Raw genomic sequence first — 22,362 nt, forward strand, 5'->3', positions numbered from 1 at the left:
TTGGCTGGGTGTCTGTCTACTCAGTGTTAGGCATTGTGAGGAGAGCTAAGAGAGGCACAGAAGCAGTTATGTGGGTTCAGAAGAAGGGAAATGACTTCCCCTGAGAAACTTGGGTAAGGCTACAAAGCAGGGTGAGGTGAGCACTTAGCTGCAGCAACAAGGAGACATGGAAATCCAACTGAGAGATGGGAGTCAGGTAATCCAAGTGCATCAATTATTATTCCAACTAGAGTTCACTGATTGAAGAAATCCACCTTACCTATAACTCTTAAGATTGCATAATATGGTCCTGCCCTGCTGCCTGGTCTCTCTTCATTCTATCTCACACATTGCATTATCAGTAAAATGGCTTCCTCCAACAACAATTTAAAATAGGTCTCCATTACAGATTTAGTGGAGGTCAAGTTTATTATCACCCTGGTTCCAGGTTCTGCACAGTTAGATGCCAGCTTTACCCTTCCAACCTCATAACCCACTAGGCCCATTTAGGACACACTCTAGATATCACAAAGCCTCTTCATGCTCCTGGTATAACTAGCAAACCAAAAAAACCTGTTACCATCGAGTCAATTCCAACTTATATGGACCCTATAGGACAGAGTAGAACAGTGTGGGATATATGCCTTTGTACACGCATTCCCCCTTCCTCTTGTCAGCCCTGCTCCCATTTCTGCATGCCCAGTTAATTTACTCATTGTTCATTGACTGAGCCCCAGTAATGTGCCAGGCACCATACTAGGCACTGGGAACCAGCAAAAATTAGTGACAGAGAGAATTAGTGACAGCATATGTTTTATAGATTTTTAACCTGTGGAATTAGCTAATTGAACTATACAACAAGAAATTTTAAAATAAAAACTTTCATATTATTTAATATTTTTAAACTTACAAAAAATACTGAAATAATCTAATAGGAGTACTAACTACTCCTCATTTAACAGATGTTAACATTTTTGTCATGTTTGCTCCAGACAGCTCTCTTAAAAAAAGTTACAAGATTCAGGCAGCGCCTAATTCCTGATATCTAACTCCCTCCCTTCCTTCCCAGACTTTCTCCAGTGATAGCAAGTTCTTGGAGTTTTAAATACTACTGTTCTGCCTGCTGACACTTACTCATTGTCAAGTTTTTTGACCTGTGTTTTAAATTTCTGATTGTGAACTCATTTACAATGGTGTTAGTTTATTAGCTTGAGATTTCTCAACAATGTGGGATAATTACATTTGGACCCCAAACCCACATATGGAACAAGGTTGGAGGGCCAAGGGTGCACTCCTTTGAAGGTCATGGCTTAAGGCAGTAGTCCTAGGTTCAGGCCTGCCACATTGAGCATGCCCAAGGCCTCATTCTTTGGTCCCTGCATGGGTGTTTAACTGAAGACCCAAGTCATTATTTGGTGTTTGACAATTGACTCCAGACCTGCAGCAGAGGCAGCTCAAATGCTTCTGGCTCTGGCTTTCAGTTCCCTCTCCATTTCTAGTACCTGGTTATTTTCCTTTCTCTTTGGCCATTTCCTCTAGGTTCTGATTTTTATTATTGTTGTTGCTACTGTATTTTATCAAGTATTTACAGGTGTTTGCAAGAGAATTTCTATAAGCTTAGTTAGCTATATTGCCAGACCAAGAAGTCCTAAATCAATTTTGTGAATATTAATTTTCATATTAGTGCAAAAATTATGTCTTTCTAAAGCAGTTGGTCCATACTTTTGGGGAAATATAAAATACTGTATTACTGAGTTTCTGACTTGCTCTTTTTGGTGCTAAAGATATAGATAACTTTTTATTTTTAACTGAATGGAGTTTAAACTAATTCTGAATATTTAAAAAATGATCACAATTTTATATTTGTGTTTTAAAAGTTCTACTGATTTTACTTGTGCGCTTTATGTTTTACTAAACAAACCAATATATACAATTGTCAAAAGTCAATATGCACAATTGTCAAAAGTCAGAGAGATTTTATAATTCACAGCAACAATCAGCTAGAAAAGCCTATCTACAAGCATATTCCATCCACTAAGAAAGATGTTTTGGTTATAACAGAAGATACTGACAAGTGGAACAATTAACGTTTAGAAATAACTGAGACACAAGTTACTATGGACATGCTTATGCAAGAGCATGCAAACAAGCAAACAAAGCTTAAAAATGCAAGTAATAAAACTATTTTATGTTAGGCTTTATAAGAACATACTATTACTAAGAAAGAAATCCACAGATAGGATAAGTAATTTACCATTTGGATGTTGTGACAGTAATTTTTATAGCAATGATAGCTTTAAATAACATAAAAAATGCTATTTAAATAAAGAACAATCATGATTATGGGTTTTTTTTTAAGTAATGTACTGGTTTTAGACTTACTATATTTGAACATACTACATTATTTTATATAGTAAGCATTTTATCTAGTAGTTTAACTTTAGAGTTCCAGAAATACCCAAAGTAAATTGAGAGCATTAAAAAAAAAAAAAAAACCAGATCTTCTAAGCGCCAATCGATTTGAAGATAACTTTACTAAATGATTATCAATTAACTGTGAAAAACATTCCATAACTGTGTCTACATATGAGAAATCAAATTTACCAGTATATAAGTAGCAGAGTAGCTACTGCTACAGTAGCTTATCAACACCATATAAAACACTTCAGCATAGGACTGAAGGATAATCAATATTTCAAGAAGACTCTCAAAATTGGAATAAATTGACATTTTTGCCATCAATTCAGGAAGGTAAGTTAACAGTGACAATACTAACAGAATCATCTGTTTCATCCAGGAACACTTAATAAAGCACTCAACTTAAAGGGATGAAAGGATAGAGCCATTAGCCCCTGTACCTGGTGCTGGCGATGCTTGGTGATTCTGCTCCAAGCCTACATCTTTCTAGCTGACTGGCAACAATCTGCCTTTCCACTTCCAGTTCTCGGGTGAGTCGTTGAAACTGAAGCTCCTATGATTCAAGGAAATAAAAGCATATAAGGCACCGAGGTTTGCTGCTCAGGCAGATTTCTGAATGAATGTACGTCACAGGAAACATAGGAACAGATCCATAACATAATGCTTAGTGTAGCTTTATGAAATTCAAATTTTTGATGGAATTGTTGGCCTGAATAATCTACTATGTGTAGCTTTTTCAAACTTACAGGTACTAGAATATTAGCCTTTGCTTGGAATTGAAAACATGTAATCATTATTTGCGCCTTTTTATGTGTGTGTATTTTTTTTTAGGGGGGTATTCTGATAGAGGTCTTTTAAATGCTACTTTGTTACTATATCCTAGTAAAGTTAAGGTTTCCAGAGACTTGACTTGATGTGTCTACATCAGAGGCACACCAAACAACAGAAGTTCTTTATCCTCAATGGCTAGTTTTTATATCCCTCATAACGTATATCAGCATAGTATTAAAAATGTACATCCCTGTGATAAGAATCACTGTACTATGTTTGATACAAACCCTTTTAATTAAGGAAAAAAAAAAAATCCCACAGAAAAAGTCTTGCTGTATCTGACTACCACAGGAGCAACAAAATTTTGATACTGTCTCACATTCATGCATATGGGGTGGGGGTTAACAACAACAAAAAAAAGGAAAAGACTGAGCCATACTATGGAATTTAAAAGTGTATTAAAAAGCTAGTAAGATTGTCTATAGAAATTACCTTAAGCAATCTATGCTACATCTCCAAGGTAAACAAGTTCTATCATAGGAGCTGTTTTAACTTTATTTGTATTTCTCTCATTGTTAGCTTGACAGGATTTAATAAATAGGATGCATGCCATGCTATAAAACTGCAGATCAAATCAAGTATACTGCAAAGGCTTTAAGCCACAAATAACATCTCCAATAACACTTCAAGCTCCCCTGTGCCATATCATCTACCTACAAGTCTACACAACTAATGTATCTTTATCTCAGATGGTCGCTTGCTAGCTTTTAACCAAAGTGTTACGCCAATTGACCTAGATGTCCCCTGAAACGATGCAGACCACTGGCTTTTAATCAATGCTCAGCAACAAGAGACCACATAGATACAAACCTGTACAAAACTCAGCGCCAGGCTAAATGAATTTAAGACAAATAGTATTATGCTTACCTTACGCTCTTTTTTTGCCATTAAATAACACCATTTTTTAGTGAGATAATTCTATTTATCCAGTTAGTTTACTCAATTTTTTATTATACATTCCATATCCCACAAGACTGCCTGTCTGTATCAAGCTGGGCCATGAAAAACCATCAGTGGATCCCAGGATATTCCTTGAGCCATCACATTGCCTTTATGCTCTGACTACAGTGGCTATGAGGGACTCAGGACTGGCGTGTTTTCCTCATTTGGGGATGGCCAGAAGTTACTAGGGTAGGAGTAAGGTATGTTCTAGGTTAGAACATAGTTAAAGAAAAAAAAAAAAAAAATCCATTCTTAGAAAAAAAAATTTTATCGCAGTGGATGTTTATCATGTTTGTGGCTGTTTGGAACTTTTGGACATCCTTTCAAGGGAATGGTTGGGAAATTTCCTGCTTCAAGGCAGAAGCAGGAACTTGCTTTTCTGCAATTACTTCCCTCAGCGGCAAAGACAGCTGACTCTGGCTCAGCCAAAATGATGCATGCATGCCAGACTTTGACTCCTGTGCTGAGACCAAGATTCGGACTCCAGAAAACAGGGACTCATTTTCTCTCTCTTCCATCTTCTTGCTGTTCTCCCTGCAACAGGCCTTAAGGTCAAGTTCCTGACATGGAAATGACTGTCATACAAACTTCTGTGTCCAGGGCTTGGTGGCATTGTCAGTGGTTTCCTTTTCTGGCCAATTTTGTGGCACAGACTTTGGACACTGTTCATAGAAGCTTAGTCTCAAGTCCTGTTTTCCAGTTTTTGCAACACCTCTGGGAATTCACTAATAGCCACATAACTTACCCTTTTCTGATTAATTAGGCATATTAACCTCTGTTTTTCGAAACTAGGAACCTGGACTGCACAGCCATAGAAGTAAATTTGTTGTCACATTACTAGGAAAGCCTATGTACCCACAATGCAATATTTTTCTACTTAAAAGTTGAGCACTTCCTTTAACATTCTTAAGGACAGAGTAAAGTCCACATTATATCTCTACTGGCTGTAGAACCCATAATTTTGAGCATCACTGGCTACTTCTATCAAAATCCTTCTATTATAAGCCCTCATTTCTTACAAATAGGACTTCATTAAAAGCCCCGAAGTAGAACACCATGAAGCAAGAAAGCATGGAGTTTTAAGTGTTACCTAGTAACTATGAATATAAACGAATACAATTTATGTATGCCTGGTTGTGAAATTTTTACTACTGCTTGCCAACGAGTAGATTCCAACTCACAGCGACCCCGAAGAACAAAGTCAAACTTCCCCATACATTTCCAAGGAGTGGCCAGTAGATTCAAAATGCCGACCTTTTGGTTAGCAGCCATAGCTCTTAGCCACTGAACCACCAGGCTCTGAGCCTACAGCATCTGGTATTCCCACGCGGTTTCCCATTCAAGCACTAACCAGGCCCGACCCTGCTTAGCTTCTGAGATCAAATGAGATCTGGTGCATTCAGGGTGGTACGGCTGCAAGAATTAACCTTGTCTGTCTCAGGTAGATAATGTTAACAAATATCCTTTGAGTGAGAGACAAGGGAAGAGAAGAAAAAAAACTTTAATATATGTTTAGCCTGTATAGTTGGCAGAGCTGTACTGCCCAAGGAAGGGCTCTTGGCTCTTGCTTTTAGCAGGTAGCCTGCATCTGTCAGCTCTTTCAGGGGTGCCTCAACTGTAGAGAATACCCTTGCCCAACGGCATGCCCTTCTGGGCAGATCACATCCAAGCACTGATTGAGGTAGGAATTTAAAAGTCTGGCCCATATTTGCTCCAGAGCTCCCCTTGGGGTTGGCCAAAGCTTTGTCACGTTGCATAGCTGCTGGACTTCTCCCATGCTCACGCCTACTTTTCTTTCCTTTCCCTTCCACAGGTGTGGATCCCCAATAAATATTCCACATGCAAAACTCCATCTTAATGAGAACTCAACCTGAGACAGTCTTATTTTTTTGGCTTCCTTTTGTATAATGATAGAATTTTTCTCTCACTCTCAACTTTGAAATATTACTAGATACTTCAAATGTATAGAAAGCTGTAGTCAATAACACAATGACCTTCTGTGGACCTTACCCAGCTATAGCAAATCTTAACATTTTGGCACATTTGGTAGAGATTTTGTGAGAAATGAAACAGTACAGATACAATGAAATTCTCTGGTTTCTCTCACCTGGATTCCATTCCCCTCTTTTTCTCCCTCCAAAGAAGTACCCATTATCCTGAATTTGGTATTTATTATTCACATGAATATTTTATATTATTACTGTTACATACTTACAGATTCATAAATGATATAGTATTGCTTTGTATGTTCACACAATTTATATCAATGGTAGAGTGTACAGTTTTCAGCAGACTGCTTTAATTGCTTAATGATTTTGAGGTCAATAAATAATCAATAAATAAATACACGTAGATCCAGTTCATTTATTTTCACTGCTCAGTAGTATTCCATTGTATGACTATAGCACAATGTATTTATATGCTCCCATCACGATGAACCCTTTGGTTGTTTCCATTTTACACAATTATAAGCATGCTGCAAAATAAGCATCTTGGGTATGAATCATCTTGTGTACATCTGCTAGCCTTCTGCAGAGACCTAGAAGTGGGACTGCTGGGTGCTGGGGCGAAGAGGAGGAGCACTGGTGGTGCCACGGTTAAGTGCTCAGCTGCTAACCAAAAGGTCAGCAGTTTGAACCCACCAGCCACTATGTGGGAGAAAGATGTGGCAGTCTGCTTCTGTAGGGATTTTATAGCCTTTAAAATCCTGTGGGGCAGTTCTACTCTGTCCTACGGCATCACTTTAAGTCGGAATCAACTCAGTGGCAATGGTTTTGGTTTGGTTGGGTGAAGGGTATGTGTATCTTCATCTCTGTTTGGTAGTGGTTGCCAAACTACTTTCTAAAGTAGTTGTAATAATATATTCCAGCCACCAGTTTCTCCACATACTCACCAACATTGATTTATACTTTCGGGCTTAATTTTTTTAGGGGAGGAGGCATCTAATGGGCATAGGATGGTATCTTGTGTATGTTTTAGTTTGTATCTTCCTGATTATCAACATCTTTTGATATGCTTACTGGCCATTTAGGTTTTGGAACCTCACAGGTATCACAAATTCTCAGAGGGAGTTTTTTTCTCTACTGCCAGCACCCAGGCTAAGATAAGAAAATGTCTCTGCTTATCCTCTGTGAGACTGACTGCTTTTTTCATTCAACCTTATGCTAAGGTTTTAACTTTATAAAGTCAGGCTTCTAGCAAAAGATCTCTCAGTAGACTCTCACTGGACAGGCTCCTTACATAGCCATTGAAAGGTAAGCTCAAGATCGCCTATGTTTAGCAGATACCTTCAGGGTGAAAGCCAGGTTTATTGCTTACTTACGTGAAGATTCCACTTTCATTTCAGTTTTGGTTTCTGTGAATTCCTTATTTTCTGTCCAGCTTAGCCTTCCTTTAAAAATGACACATTTCTAGCCATTAGAGAAATGCAAATTGAAACTACAACGAGAGTCCATCTCACTCCAACAAGGCTGGCATTAACCCAAAAAACACAAAATAATAAATATTGTAGAGGTTGTGGAGAGACTGGAACACTTATACACTGCTGGTGGGAATGTAAAATGGTACAACCACTCTGGAAATCGATTTGGCACTTCCTTAAAAGACTAGAAATAGAACTACCATATGATCCAGCAATCTCACTCCTTGGAATATATACTAGAGAAATAAGAACCTTTACATGAACAGATATATGCACACTCATGTTCACTGCAGCACTGTTTACAACAGCAAAAGATGAAAGCAACCAAGGTGCCCATCGATGGATGAATGGATAAATAAATTATGGTATATTCACACAATGGAATACTACGCATCGATGAAGAACAATGACGAATCTGTGAAACCTTTTATAACATGGAGGAATCTGGAAGGCATTATGCTGAGTGAAATTAGTCAGCTGCAAAAGGACAAATATTGTGTAAGACCACTATTATAAGAGCTCGAGAAACAGTTCAAACAGAGAAGAAAATACTCTTTGATGGTTAGGAGATGGGGAGGGAGCAAGGGACAGAGAGGGGCTTTCACTAATTAGTAGATAAGAACCATTTCAGGTGAAGGGAAAGACAACACACAATACAGGAGAGGTCAGCACAACTGGACTAAACCAAAAGCAAAGAAGTCTCCTGAATAAATTGAACGCTTCCAAGGCCAGTGTAGCAGGGGCAGGGGTTTGGGGACCATGGTTTCAGGGGACATTTAAGACACTTGGCATAATAAAATCTATTAAGATAACATTCTGTATCCCACTTAGAAGAGTGGCATCTGGGGTCTTAAACACTAGCCAGCAGCCATCTAAGTTGCATCAATTGGTCTCAACCCACCTGGAACAAAGGAGAATGAAGAACACCAAAGACACAAGGTAATTATGAGCCCAAGAAACAGAAAGGGCCACATAAACCAGAGACTACATCAGCCTGAGACCAGAAGAACTAGATGGTGCCCGGCTACAACTGATGACTGCTCTGACAGGGAACACAACAGAGAACCCCTGAGGGAGCAGGACAGCAGTGGGATCCAGGCCCTAAATTCTCCTAAAAAGACCAGACTTAATGGTCTGACTGAGACTAGAATGACCCTAGACGTCAGGGTCCCCAGACCTTCTGTTAGCCCAAGACAGGAACCATTCCCAAAGCCAAATCTTTAGACAGAGATTGGACTGGACAATGGGATAGAAAATGATACTGGTGAGGAGTGCGTTTCTTGGATTAAGTAGACGCAAGAGACTATGTTGACATCTCCTGTCTGGAGTAGAGATGGGAGGGCAGAGGGGGTCAGAAGCTGGATGAATGGACTAGAAAAGAGAGTGGAGGGAATGAGTGTACTGTCTCATTAGGGGTAGAGCAATTAGGAATTTATATAACAAGGTGTATATAAATTTTTATATGAGAGACTGACTTGATTTGCAAACTTTCACTTAAAGCACAATAAAAATTAAAAAAAAAAAAGAGACATACATTTTATTCAGCATAGTTTCCTTCAGTAGAAAGACTGGTTAGAGTACTGGATCAATTGTATTGTCAGAAACGGTGGTTCTGACAGTTTTTTTTTTCATAATACCTTTCAGCTGCGTTCAGAGGGAATTTATCAATACTTTTATTATTTTTCTGTGTCCTTTTAGGGTTTAGCTTATTCCACATGCTGTATTTTTTGTTTCAATGACAGTATTTTCCAGTTCCAAAATTTCTAGTTGGTCCTTTTTTGTACCTACCTGTCCTTGTTTCATTTATGACTGCTTTTACTTCATAATTTCCGGCTGCTTTATAATGGAAGTTCTTCCTTTAATTAACTCTTCACACATCTTAAACATTCTTATTTTAAATCTGTCAGACTGTTTCAAAGATCATTTTCATCTGGAATAACTCATGATTATTGATTTTGTTAGCTGTTTTTCTTTTTCTTTACCCTGGTGGTGTAGTGGTTAAGTGCTACGGTTGCTAACCAAAGGGTCAGCAGTTCAAATCCGCCAGGTGCTCCTTGGAAACTCTATGGGGCAGTTCTAGTCTGTCCTATAGGGTCGCTATGAGTTGGAATCGACTCGACGGCACTGGGTTTGGTTTGGTTTTTGGTTAGATTTGAGTGTTTGAGAATTTTGACTTATATGCTCACTTGGAGTGAAAGCTTTACCCTCCCCCCCCTTTTTTTTTAACCTTTCTAATTATTTACCTCTACCTAGTCTACTAGGTTCCTCAAAGCAAAATGAGGCCTTAAAATTGGTAATTCAGTATCCCTTTTCAACAGAAATACTAGGAAAACTGCACATCTGACCACGAGGCTACTGTCACCTTCCTCTTGCTTCTGGAAGCCCCGAGTAGCTTTCAGCTGGTGTTGGCACTAAAAACAGGGCATTCTTCATTCTCCTCTGCCTCCTAATTTCTCTCACTCTCATTAAATCCTCATGTTGAAAGTAGTGACATATCTCTACCCTTTCTAACTGTGCCCGTTCTAACTGTGGAAGATTCATTTCAATACACAAACTCTCTTTTTAAACCTTCCTTTTCTCAGAACGCTCTCCATATATGGGCTTTGACTGAAATGTGAGTCTTTCCTGACAATACTTTTTTCTATAGCTCAAGCTGGGGAAGACTATGCATTCTTCCACATTCCACACCTAAGGTGCCCATAAGAAGGGAGTTCTCCTGGCTCCTTACTACCTTTGTTTATTAGCCAAAAGCTGTTTATATTATTTATAATTTTCATGATGCCAGTAGGATCTGTAGTCATATCACCTTTTACATTCCTGATACCAGTAAGTTATGTCTTCTTTTTTTCTTAATCAGTAAAGGACATTATTCTTCCAAGATGTGCAAAACTTACTTTCCTCTGAGGCTCGTGCCATCCAGCAACAGCATCCACTGCCCATTTTCATCACTAGCATCTATTTAAGTTATTTTAACTGATTCACTGAGCATTCAGGATCAGCTTAATGATTACTACAACTACAACGATGACAATTAAGAAACAGCAGTAGGCATTCATATCAGGCCATCAATTATGACATCATCAACTTTCTGATCCCACATTCACACTAATCCTTAGCTCCCTCCCAAGTTTTTTGAGGGGTGCATCCCCTTCTTGAGTAGGCTAACCCCTCAATTTCCTCCTGCCTTCTCTAGAATCCTGCTTCTCTCTCCCAAATATTCAATGTTTCCTCTCAGTTTATAAACATGCTCTAATTTTCGCTATCTGAAAACACAACTTCCACATCTCAGGACTCCTGTGGCTATCCTTTAATCTCTGTTTCCTTGCCCTTCAACCTACATTATCTTTTACTGAGCATTTTTCTTTAAATTGACTTCTTCTTAAAATGTAGTATTGGCCAAGCAACTGAAATCATTGAAATAATGATTTCCATGCTTTTGTATTTTTTTCTAATACAAATTAAAATACTTGACATTTAAAAATATGTTCAGCTGTGTACCAAAAACCATCTCATATCAGCTATAGATGTATGACACAGTGGAGTTCAACACACTTTTCTATGCCTATAAATCTCAGCAGGAAAGTACAGAGTACTGATTAAATTCAAAGAAAAAAAACGAACATGGTCATTACTTGAGGGAAATCAGTAGTTAAGTAAGAAAGCATTTTTATTTCAGCCATTGTTCCTAAAAATCTTTCAGAAATAAGTAATTCACTTTTCTGCATTAGTTCACTGACACACACACACACACACACACACACACACACACACAGAGGAAGAGTGTTTTATATCACTAAAATTCAATTATGACTGAATAATAATATGTAAAATTTGGAAGGCACAAGGGATTGGGCAGAATATGTCCTGTTACCAGGACATGCTATATTTTTTCTCCTTTCTGCCTTCAAAAGATGACTAAATTATGGTCATGATCATACGTTTAGTCTGCTGAGCCAGGCCTAAGAAGTCACTATAAAAATGGATATTTGAGAGCTAATAAAAAATCCTCAAAAACATCTCAGTATCATTTGGTAATCTAGGCTGGTACTAAAACCAAAAAAAAAAAAAAAGCAGCCATATTTTCAAAGAGTCTTTGGACCTCTGAAAATCTTTGCCTTAGGAAAACCAGGTAGCACTCTGGGGTGATCAAATGTCCTAACCATCTATCATAACTTAATAATTGATGAATCGTTATTATGTCTACTTGCCCCTAAATCAATGCATAGTTAATACAGAAGTGCTGGCATATGATGTCTAACCCCTTTGTGCTGGTTAGCTCCTTTTGTTAAAGGAAATTCAAAATCAAGAAGACTTGAACAGCTAACATTGCCTTTCTCAAACTGTATTCCAAGAACACCAGTATTCTACAGGATTTTAATGGGTACCGCCTTAAAGAAAGGGTCCAAGGTCAAGTAAGTTTGGGAAATGCTGCATACCAGATTGTACTTCTTGAAGATTCACAGCAACACTATGCATACTAAAAGCTCTGAGAAGTCTAGCAGTAGAAAATCAGCTTACCTTTGCTTAACCCAACATTTCTCTGATTCACTGGAAACTAAGCATGCTTTTTCTTTTTCAAGGAATAACTACTAACATTTCAAGAAACAAAAGGTTTTGTAGAACACAACTTTGACAATACTGAAAAATAAATTTATTGTATTTAGGGATAGTTGAACTAAAGGGTATAATATGGTACTCCACATTAAAAATGTTTTTTAAATACTGGAAAACTAAATTTTAATAACTTTTGTCCAGACTGAATATTTACAAAGGGCAGGACACCAAAAACAGTCACCTTCAAATGGAAACTACTGACTTTGCACCACCTATGATGACATGATGGGTATATATCATTATGACACTACTTCTGAATTAGTTGCCCTCTGGTATGCCCATTCCTTCTTACATTTAGATCTAGCCAAGTTAAAAGAAAAATACAAGCACAACTATAAATCTATTCTTTGTTGTTGTTGCACTAATAGGAGATGAACAACATTAAGCTCTTTGCCATTTTATTCTACTTAGCCAAACCACACAAGAACAGACCAGGTTCTAGCTTTGACATCTTTCCTTTAGCTGTAATGAAGCAGATAGCAAACAGTAAAGTGTTAACAGATGCCCTAAATTTATTTTCTAAAGTTCAGGCTTTTATCTGTAACTGTGCCACCTAAACTCCTGTATTAGGAACTCAAAATATAGGAAGAAAGGTTTGTATTAAAACATACAAGGAAAGCTGTTGTATATAGCCAAGTATGGATGAGAATTTCCACAATGGCATTGTGGTTTACCGCTGTTAATAAGACATCCCCAGGCCACACTGCCTGTCTCTCTTCCCCCACCGCCTTTACCTGTCTCCACCTGACTAATTCCCTGATCTCTCACGCATCAGGCTCTGCCTCTCAGAAAAAAACAGGATTTACCCAGCCTGGCATGCCATTTTTGAAAACTTGTCCAGCAGTCTATTGATTAATTGTTGAACTAGCAATGTCTTCTTTTACTTTCATTTACTTTTTCTCCTAAAAAGTACAATGTATGTGTAAATATAAATAATTATGGTTAAGTGTTCTATTAATTGAGGTTTTACTAATTTATGTTTAAAATTCCTTATATTTGGGGAATCCCTTGTAGTCAAATAAATATTAAGGGGAAGACATGAAACAAGGAGAATGGATGCTTGATGCTACTGAGGAAAAGAAGGTCCCGGGGTGGTGATAGGCTATTTACTCAAAGGTCGGCGGTTTGAACCTACACAGCAGCTTTGCAGAAGGCCTGCTCTCATAAAGGATTACAGCCAAGAAAACCCTAGGGAACAATTTTTCCATGAGTTGGAATCAACTTGACGGCAACAGGTGTTTTTTTTACCCCTTTTAACTGAGGAAAATAGAGGCAAACAAATGGATGCTTGGAGCTAGTGTCAGCTGCAGCTGTCAATGACGACTGCTGCTTGTTAATGTCATTTTCCAACTAGGTACTTATTTGGTAGAACTAATGTCAAAAACACAAGGAACCTTCTCTAAAAAATAATGCCTTATATATTTTATATTTGCTGTTAACTAAAAAATTCATTAAGAAATCATGAAAATAATAATGCTTTACATTAACGATTTATCTGGTTTTCTAGTACATAAATATTTCTAAATTATTAAGACCAATGATGCACATCACCTAATGTTAGATGCTTATTTGGGGGTTAATTGACTGCACAGTAGATGATAATAATGCACATAAATCATTATTTGCTAAAATGGAAAAGTGAGAAGAATAAATGACCAGTCTCACACTTCCTCTACATGGACTAATTACTTCAAACACAAGCAAAAAATATACAAATGATAAGAGAAGCAAAAAAAAAAGACTAATCTTCCTTCCTTCAGTAGATCTGATAAATAGAACCAGGGAATAAGAGGCTAATTTAAAAAAAGATTAAGATTTGGTTAGTAACTTAATGAAATGCAGTGGGAAAGAAAACGAATACCATCTAGTTCAGGTAACTCTTTCTTATACTTTTTTAATTTCTAAGTTTACTTCTAAAATTGTTCTTTCTTTTTTGCAGGTATTTTATGGCTAAAGTCTGGGGGGTGCAGGGGGTATTACAATTAGCATGTCTGTTTATTAGTTGTGCCCTGGCCAACAAATGGTTACTTGTAAAGATTTGTTACTTGGATCAAGGGGTACAGGCATGTTCAATTTTTTGACTTCTTAATGTCTTAGTTTTTCATTTTACCTGCATAATTTCACTAGCAGTATTGCTCCTTTCTAAACCTTTGGAAATTATCCTGGGCTTCTTGAGAATAAGGTTAAAAAAATTCAACGTATTATTGACAGCCATAGCTGACCTACAAGGAACGTTCAATTGTTAGGACAGAACATGGGCTTGTCTAGCTATAGCTATACGCAGGGTCCACACTCAATGCGCCTGCATCTAGAGTAATGCCCACTTTAGTCTTCTGGTTCACAAGTGCTCTATCCCTTCGGTTCCCATATTTCATGTCCCTCTATTTTTTTCTGACCCTCCTGCGTTTTTCCCAATATCTAGCTCTGATTAGTCATACACAAAAGTAATTTTAATGTACTCTTCAGTAGGTACCTTTATTGAATAGCTGTATATTCTCTATGTACCTAAAAAGCAGACAAGTTAATTAATGTTGTTTTTATAACTTTTGTTAGGTCTATATACCTAAAAACAACTGGCTCTCAGTAAAAAGAAAAAAAAAAAGAAAGGAAGAAAACTTCTGGGGAAAAGAAGTACCAGATTTGAATATATGTTATTTTCATTGCTCAGACTAATTTACTTGTTTGAAAGAATCTTTAAATTAACACCTTTAGATTTTTTTTTTCTCTTGCACACAATATAAGGGTACTTAGGAAGGAAAAAAAAATCTATAGTCAGAACACGTATAATTTCATATTAAATGTCTCATTTTCTTATTTTTGGTTAAGTTATAACACTAAAAATAGTACTAGGTACTATTTAATGAATGATGACTGTAAATCAGGTGCTCTCTATACACTTTCTCCAATCCTTACAAAAGCCCAGACCATTTTTCAGTTGAAGAACCCTAGGGTTGGAGAGGCAAAATAAATGGCTTGCTCAAGGTCACACAATTAGTAAGTGAGGAGGCTTGGAGCAGAATTTCAAATTTTAGCTCCTTCCATTACAGCAAGCTGAAAAAAATTGCTCCATTTTTTCATTTCTGAAGGTTATATTTAGAGCTGCAGTTGACTTTACTTCTTTAAAACTTTCTTCTCAAATCAAATAAAGCTCTGGAATTTAATAAAAATTAAAGTGCCGAATGCAAATACATACGGGAACATACTAATTATGACAAAGGTGAAATTTTCATTCAATAGGAAAAGAACTGCTAGTATAATTAGCTAGCCAACAGAGAAAAAAGAAACTAGGTCCCTATCTCATACATTTCCCCCTCTCACTTCATAATAAACATGGAAAACAAACAAATACATAAAGACGATAGAGATCTTTTTAAATAAGACAAGAAATCCCAAAAACCATAAGGGAAAAGATAGGCATTCTTAACTACATAAAAATTAAAGTTTGTATGCCAGAAGATCACTTAAACAAAGTCAAAGGACAAAATGAGAAAAAAAATAACACATAATGGATCATTAAAATCTCATAAAAACAATTTTTTGAAAAGCATGATAAAAATCATTAAATTACCTAAGATGAAATATAAGTGCTAAATAAAATATTAGGAAAAAACTACTCATTTTTTCATTATTTCATTAGTCAGGAGAGAGTAAATCAAATAATAAGAATGGCATTTTTCATCACTATATTGGCAAAAAATTTCAAAAACAGTACCATTCAGGGTTGGTGAAGAGTCAGGGAAACAGGCACTTGTATATTCTGCTCTAGGGATTATTTGGTAAAATCTTTTGAGAAAAAAATCTATTACAATGAAAAATACATATACCTTATATGATCCTGCAATTCCATTTTTGGATATCTACTCCATAGATATAAAAAAAGCTGAAGTATATATAAAATATTAATTGCAGTACTGTTACTTCTGACAAAAATTTAGAAACAATTTGAATGTCCCTCCCCAGTGCAATAGTTTAACAAACCATAGTATCTCACATAATGGCATATGATGTAGGGCTAAAAAGAATCAATTGGACCTTATCTGTGGATTGAGAAGGGCTATCATTCACTATTAAGTGAAAAGGCCAGTTGAAGTGCAGTATGACCCCATTTTTGTAAAGCAACAAAAACTCACGTGTGTACACGGGTTTTGTCTGAGCACGGAGAAAGCTGATAGGAGACATAGCAGATCAGCAAGAGTGCTTACTTCAAAGGGGTAGATTGAGACAGGGATGGACAAATTATTACGTTTTTCTATTTTCTCTTTATATTATTCTACCTGTTACAAGTAGGAAATGACTTTTTAAATTAAAAATCTAATTTAGAAAGTGAAAAGAAAGGAAAGGGCTAGAGAAACAAAGTATTATTTGAGTTCTAATGGCCAATGTACCTTATGCACAACCATCCCCATTTGGTCAGTGGGGGCTTGTGTGTTGCTATGACTGTGCACAGGTTTCAGCAGAGATTCCAGGGTAAGATGGACTAGGAAGAAAGGCCTCAGGATTTACTTCCAAAAATCAGCCAATGCAAACCAAAGGATCAAAAAGGTCTGAGTTGAAATCGATCATGCGGATGGTGAAGGGCTGTTCACGGAGATGAGTCGGGAGCTGACTCAATAGCAGCTAACACCACCACCAGGCCCTAGTCTATTTAGGAAACCACAGAACGCCTGAAAAAGGTATTCTAGTTGGGAGAATTGGTATTTTTGCTTTTTTGAAGCTATTAATGAATTATTTAGTTCAGTATATCCTAATAGCCTGTAAAGTACTAAAAAGTATGTAACATTAATGAGGTTGTAGAGAAATGGTGTGGTGGGAATGCAAAGTGATGTAAACTCTTTGGAAGGTAACTTAACAATAATTAAAAAATTTTTTTTTATATGTACCTACCCATTGGCCCATTTGTTCCAATGCTGACACTACAAATAAACTTGGAAAAAGACACAAAATCAACAAATAAAAGTAGAAACAACATAATACCCATCAGAGGGATTGGTTAAACACATTCCATACCTCTATTGCTGCTGAGTCAATTCTGACTCATAGCAACCCTACAGGACAGAGCAGAACTGCCCATAGGGTTTCCAAGTCTGTAAATCTTTACAGAAGCGGACTGCCACATCTTTCTCCCATGGAACAGCTGGTGGGTTCGAACTGACAACCTTTTGGTTAGCAGCCGAGTGCTTAACCACTGTGCCACCAGGGCTCCTAATACATTCCATACGTCTATATTATAGAACTCCATGCAATTGCTAGGAAAGATTGAAGTAAACCCATATGTACTGATATAGAATAATCTCTAAGCAAGGTTATTAAAGAAAATAAAGCCAGGCAGCTGTTTTAAAGAACACTTTCATATGCTGAGCTACCAAAGAGAATGTTTTAAGAATTAGTTTCATAAAAGGCATAAAATATAATGGTAATAAACATCTTCTTTGAAAATATATGCTGTATAATGAACTGATTAATTTAATAGGCTTCACTGTACATATTTTCTTTGAAGCTTCACAGGACTCTTAAATAGAGAAATGGTATCTATAGAAAGATGCTTCTCAGCTTGCTCTATAGTTTTAATTAATTTTCTTCCATAAATTGCTGACAAGCTAAGGAAGTACAGCCATAAAATCAAATCTATATAGTCTTCTTACAAATTCTATATATCAATACACTTCTTTGAAAATAAAACATGGCAGAGTACCCAACACTTAATTTTAAATAATGTTAGGTCACGTCAATTAGATACTACAAATCAAATGGTTAATTTTTCATTTGATAAACTATCAGTAGTTTGGAAGGAGAGTCAATCCATTGTTAATTTTGATTAGGTATTCAAAATAGAAATGATTTTTTAAAGTAATAGTTAATGAGACATGTATTTTTTAAAAAACCAAAATTCTATATTAAGCCAAATTTTGCAACAAACCAGATGTGGAAGGTCACATTTCTATTTTTCCTCTACTGGCTTCTCCTCCTGTCATTACTATTACTGGTAGTGAAAAGGTCTTATCTACAAAGATGAGATCTACTATCATGTTCTTTCCTTCTGTAATTTAAAAGGCTGACTTGATCATACATTCGTCTAAACTCTGAGTGCATACCACATGCCAGACACTGTGGTTGGCAGAGAGAGAAGAAAAAGAGAAAGAAAGTGCACTCCACAACAAGAGTGCAATGCACTGGGTATAATCAGAGGTCTGTGTGGGGACCACTGGAGCAGAGTGGTCTCAGCCTGACATGCAGTTACTATTCAAAATAGTGGAGAATTGAAATAAAACATTTGAGGTGAAATGTCAAAACCAATCCCCATTTTAAGATGCCAAATAAAATTAGCTACCTAGAAGGCTAGTGAACACGAATGGCTGCATGGTACTGATGAGAACACCTGTCTTGGCATCCATTCCCTTGTTGGTACAAGGCAAACACCATCTGCCTCACTGGCTGGTGGGAGCATCAAAGGAGCTAAGATGTGTGAAAACCTTAATGAACTTCCAATGCCCATGGAAAACTTCTAATAACAGATTTCTAAATAATACCCTAGAGCAGGAGTTAGCAAACCTTTTCTGTAAAGGGCTAGACAGTAAGTATTTTAGGTTTCTGTCACAACCGCTCACTTTGCCCTGGTTGTCCAAAAGCAGCCACAGACAATGACATAAATGAATGAGCATGGCTGTGTTCCAATAGGAGCCCTGGTGGCGTAGTGGTGAAGACCTTGGCTGCTAACCAAAAGGTCTGCAGTTCGAATCCACCAGCCACTCCTTGGAAACTCTATGGCCAGTTCTACTCTGTCCTATAGAACTGACTCAAAAGCAATGGGTTTTTGGATTTGGTGTTCCAGTAAGATTTTATCTATAGACACCAAAATTTTAATTTCTCCTAATTTTCAGATGCTACCAAATATTCTATTGATTTTTTCCAACCATTAAAAAACGTAAAAATATTCTTAGCTTGCAGACTGTAAAAAAAAAAAAAATAGGTATAAGGCCAGATTTTCCTGGGGGCCATAGTTTGTTGACTGCTGTCCTAAAGTTTTAAAAATTGTAAGATTCTTTAAAGGCATGCGATTTGAGGTAGATTATTGAGGTAGATTATCACATGGAAGTAGCATAGGATATGAGGTCCAACCTGGATCTGAATCTAGGCTGTCACTTACTACCTGGGAAGCATTGGATAAGTCGCTTAAACATCTCTAAACCTCAGTTTAATCATCTGTAAAATGGGATAACACCTATTTCACAGAGGAATTGGTATAAGTCTATAAAAAAAATTTATAAACGAGATGCTAAATGCTCTGTAAAATACAAAGCTGTTCATACATATTTATACACATACACACACACACGCCCACCCACACACCCACACACACCCACCCACCCTCCCAAACCCACTGGAACTGAGTTGACTCTAAACCTTAGGGACCTCTTAGGACAGAGCAGAAATGCCCCTACAAGATTTCCAAGAAGCAGCTGGTGGATTTGAACTGCTGATTTTTTGGTTAGCAGCTGTATCACTTAACCACGGTGCCATCAGGGCTCCATACATATATAAAATATACCATATAAAGTGTGTGTATATATATATATATTCAACCATTGCTGTTGAGTTGATTCTAACTCATAGCGACCCTATAGGACAGAGCAGAGCTGCTCCATTGGGTTTCCAATGGTGGCTGATGGATTTGAACTGCTGACCTTTTGGTCAGCACTAAGCTCTTTACCACTGTGCCACCAAGGCTCCATACACACACACACACACACACACAAAATGTACTGTTTTTCCCTAAGAAACTCACTCACCAAGAACTTGGATATATTTTCAATTCCTAAGAAGAGACAAAACACGACGTAATGTGGGACTGTATATAGACATTTTAGATTCTACTTTTACTAAGCTCTGGGCATTGTACGACTTATTGTTATACCACTCAGTTAATAATTTACCTCTTTAATTTTTGATCATATTCTGTTCTCAACGGCCCTACTTTGTCATTTTTTGCTTTCTCTTAATCCTCACATAAAAAGGATCCAATTTTACATATAAAATCTTCAGAAGAAACTAGTGGCTGAAGCACCACTCAGGATAAATCACTGAGATGACTGGTTGCTCCTTGTTAGTATCATATGCTGTATTTTTCTCTTTATTCAACTGCAAAACAAGTCATCTCAGCAAAATGACGGGCTCTCATGATCCTTACAAAATCAAAAGGCACTTTTTTTTTACACAGCCATTCTAAAGATATCAAAATATTAATGGCAATGAACAAAATAGGGATGGTAGATAAATGCCTAAGTTGTCCTTTATTATTCAGATACTGAAATAAGGTAACTCAGTGAGGTAGTGGCCTCACAGAAACTGTGCCTATGAGGTAGGAACTACTACACTTTTCTTCAGTAGGGACGCAGGGGGCAAAATGGGGATTGACTCCCTTAAGTCTCACCCTAGGGTCTGTGTTCTTCTTGGCTTGCTGTTTCATGGCTTCAAGTGGCAACTCCGTGGTTGTGGATCTCACATCTATGTATCTTCAGCCCTGAATCCCCTGATCAAGGGCACAGCCCATGTGCCCGGCCATCTAATAGGTCTCTTTTGGGCATGACCCACAGTCATTTCCACCTAAACATATCCAGAATGGAACTTTTAAGTTTACTCTCAAACTGGTTTTTCTTCCTCTCATAAATTACACCAATTTCTAACCAGCTGTCCTCTTCAAACCCAGGCCTCATCTTGAGCAACTCCACCTCCCCAATACTTACCACAGAGGAAGGTAAATACGTCCTACAGGTTCTATCCCTTTACTCTCCTTGGAGCTAAACCTAAATCATCACTTTAAATATACAACTGTGGCATTTACCTTTTAAAACAAATGTATTATAATTAAAACCAAGCACTTTAATAATATAGTGCTATTAATGTGAGGACTATCAAAGGGTGGGTAAAAATATATGGTTTGGAAAATCTTAACATTTTCTCCAGAGCACAAACTAAGTTGGTATACACAGCACTGTGTTTCAGGACAGCACATTTTCCACTGCAAAGGCTACTGGGATGATTACCCTAGTCCCGGGAGCCATGCAGACAGGCACTTGAGGACAGTGTATAGAAGAGCTTGAATGTTTTCTGGCTTACCACCCCACCTCACTTATATGACCAAAAAAAAAAAGAGAGAGATGGAATTAATAAAATTTTAACAATTTCCTTTTATTTCCTTTTCTCTTTTCAGTAAGTCTATATCCAGCACAGATTCATTTAATTAATTATAATGATAACAGTATTTGCTATTATTCATTAGGTGCTCACTATGAGCCAAGGAACCCTGGTGATGCAGTGGCCAAGCACCCGCCTACTAACCAACAGTTCAGTGGTTCTGACACACCAGCCACTCTGCAGCAAAAAGATGCGGCAGTCTGCTTTCGTGAAGATTTACAGGCTTGGAAACCCTATGGGGTGGCTCCACTCTGTCCTATAGGGTCGCTTTGAGTTGGAATCAACTCAGTGGCAAAGGGTTTGGCACTATTAGCTAGACACTGTACTAATGCTTCATATGCATACCATAAATGGGTGAGCACGGCAACACAGTGAACGATTTCTATGTGCTAGGCACCTCGTATAGAATTTCTACAACCACCCCATGAAGGATGCATTATTATTCTCATTTTAGAGCTAGAAACCCTGAGTGCCTATGGTCACACACCTGGCAGATGGCAGAGCAGGGACATAGAGGTAGGTCTGACTCCAGAGTTGGTGCTCTTTATCGCTCTGTCTTTTCAGCCTCACATCATGACCCCCAGAGTATGGTAATGAAATTTATTTTGAAGTAGAGTGAGGAAGATAAAAATCTCCTAAAAACAATACAAACTTAGGCAATCCGTCAAAGGTCTCACTGAATGGTTTGTTATTTTACTCTGACGAGATCATCCCCTCCAATTTAATAACTGTGACTCATGAGCCTTTCTTTGGCATTATCTAAAGATGACGGCATTACTAAATAGTACCCGGGTGATCTGAATCAACCAACACTGCTTCCAAAATTCTAGGGAAGCAGCTGGGCATGGACAGAATCTAGTTTGCAGCTTTTAAGAGATTATCTTCTCTTCGGTTTCACATCTGATAAACAGTGCCTTCTCTAACATTCAGCTCACTTTACAGTGAGACAGTAATACCTTCAGGGG

General features: G+C 37.5%; 1 protein-coding gene and 1 pseudogene across 7 annotated transcripts in view; both read right to left on the bottom strand.

Moving 5' to 3' along the window:
* PKP4 (plakophilin 4) overlaps positions 1 to 22,362 on the bottom strand; it is a 310,497-nt gene that overhangs the window by 134,798 nt on the left and 153,337 nt on the right. For all 7 annotated transcript variants that reach the window (XM_064287107.1, XM_023542929.2, XM_023542928.2 and 4 more), the window contains exon 3: positions 2,838 to 2,950. In XM_064287107.1, the coding sequence (XP_064143177.1) occupies positions 2,838 to 2,950 (113 nt within the window). The remainder of the gene's footprint in view (positions 1 to 2,837; positions 2,951 to 22,362) is intronic.
* Positions 5,473 to 5,591, bottom strand: LOC111749497 (5S ribosomal RNA; annotated as a pseudogene).

Source organism: Loxodonta africana, chromosome 6, assembly GCF_030014295.1.
Source record: "Loxodonta africana isolate mLoxAfr1 chromosome 6, mLoxAfr1.hap2, whole genome shotgun sequence".
Classification (NCBI taxonomy): domain Eukaryota; kingdom Metazoa; phylum Chordata; class Mammalia; order Proboscidea; family Elephantidae; genus Loxodonta; species Loxodonta africana.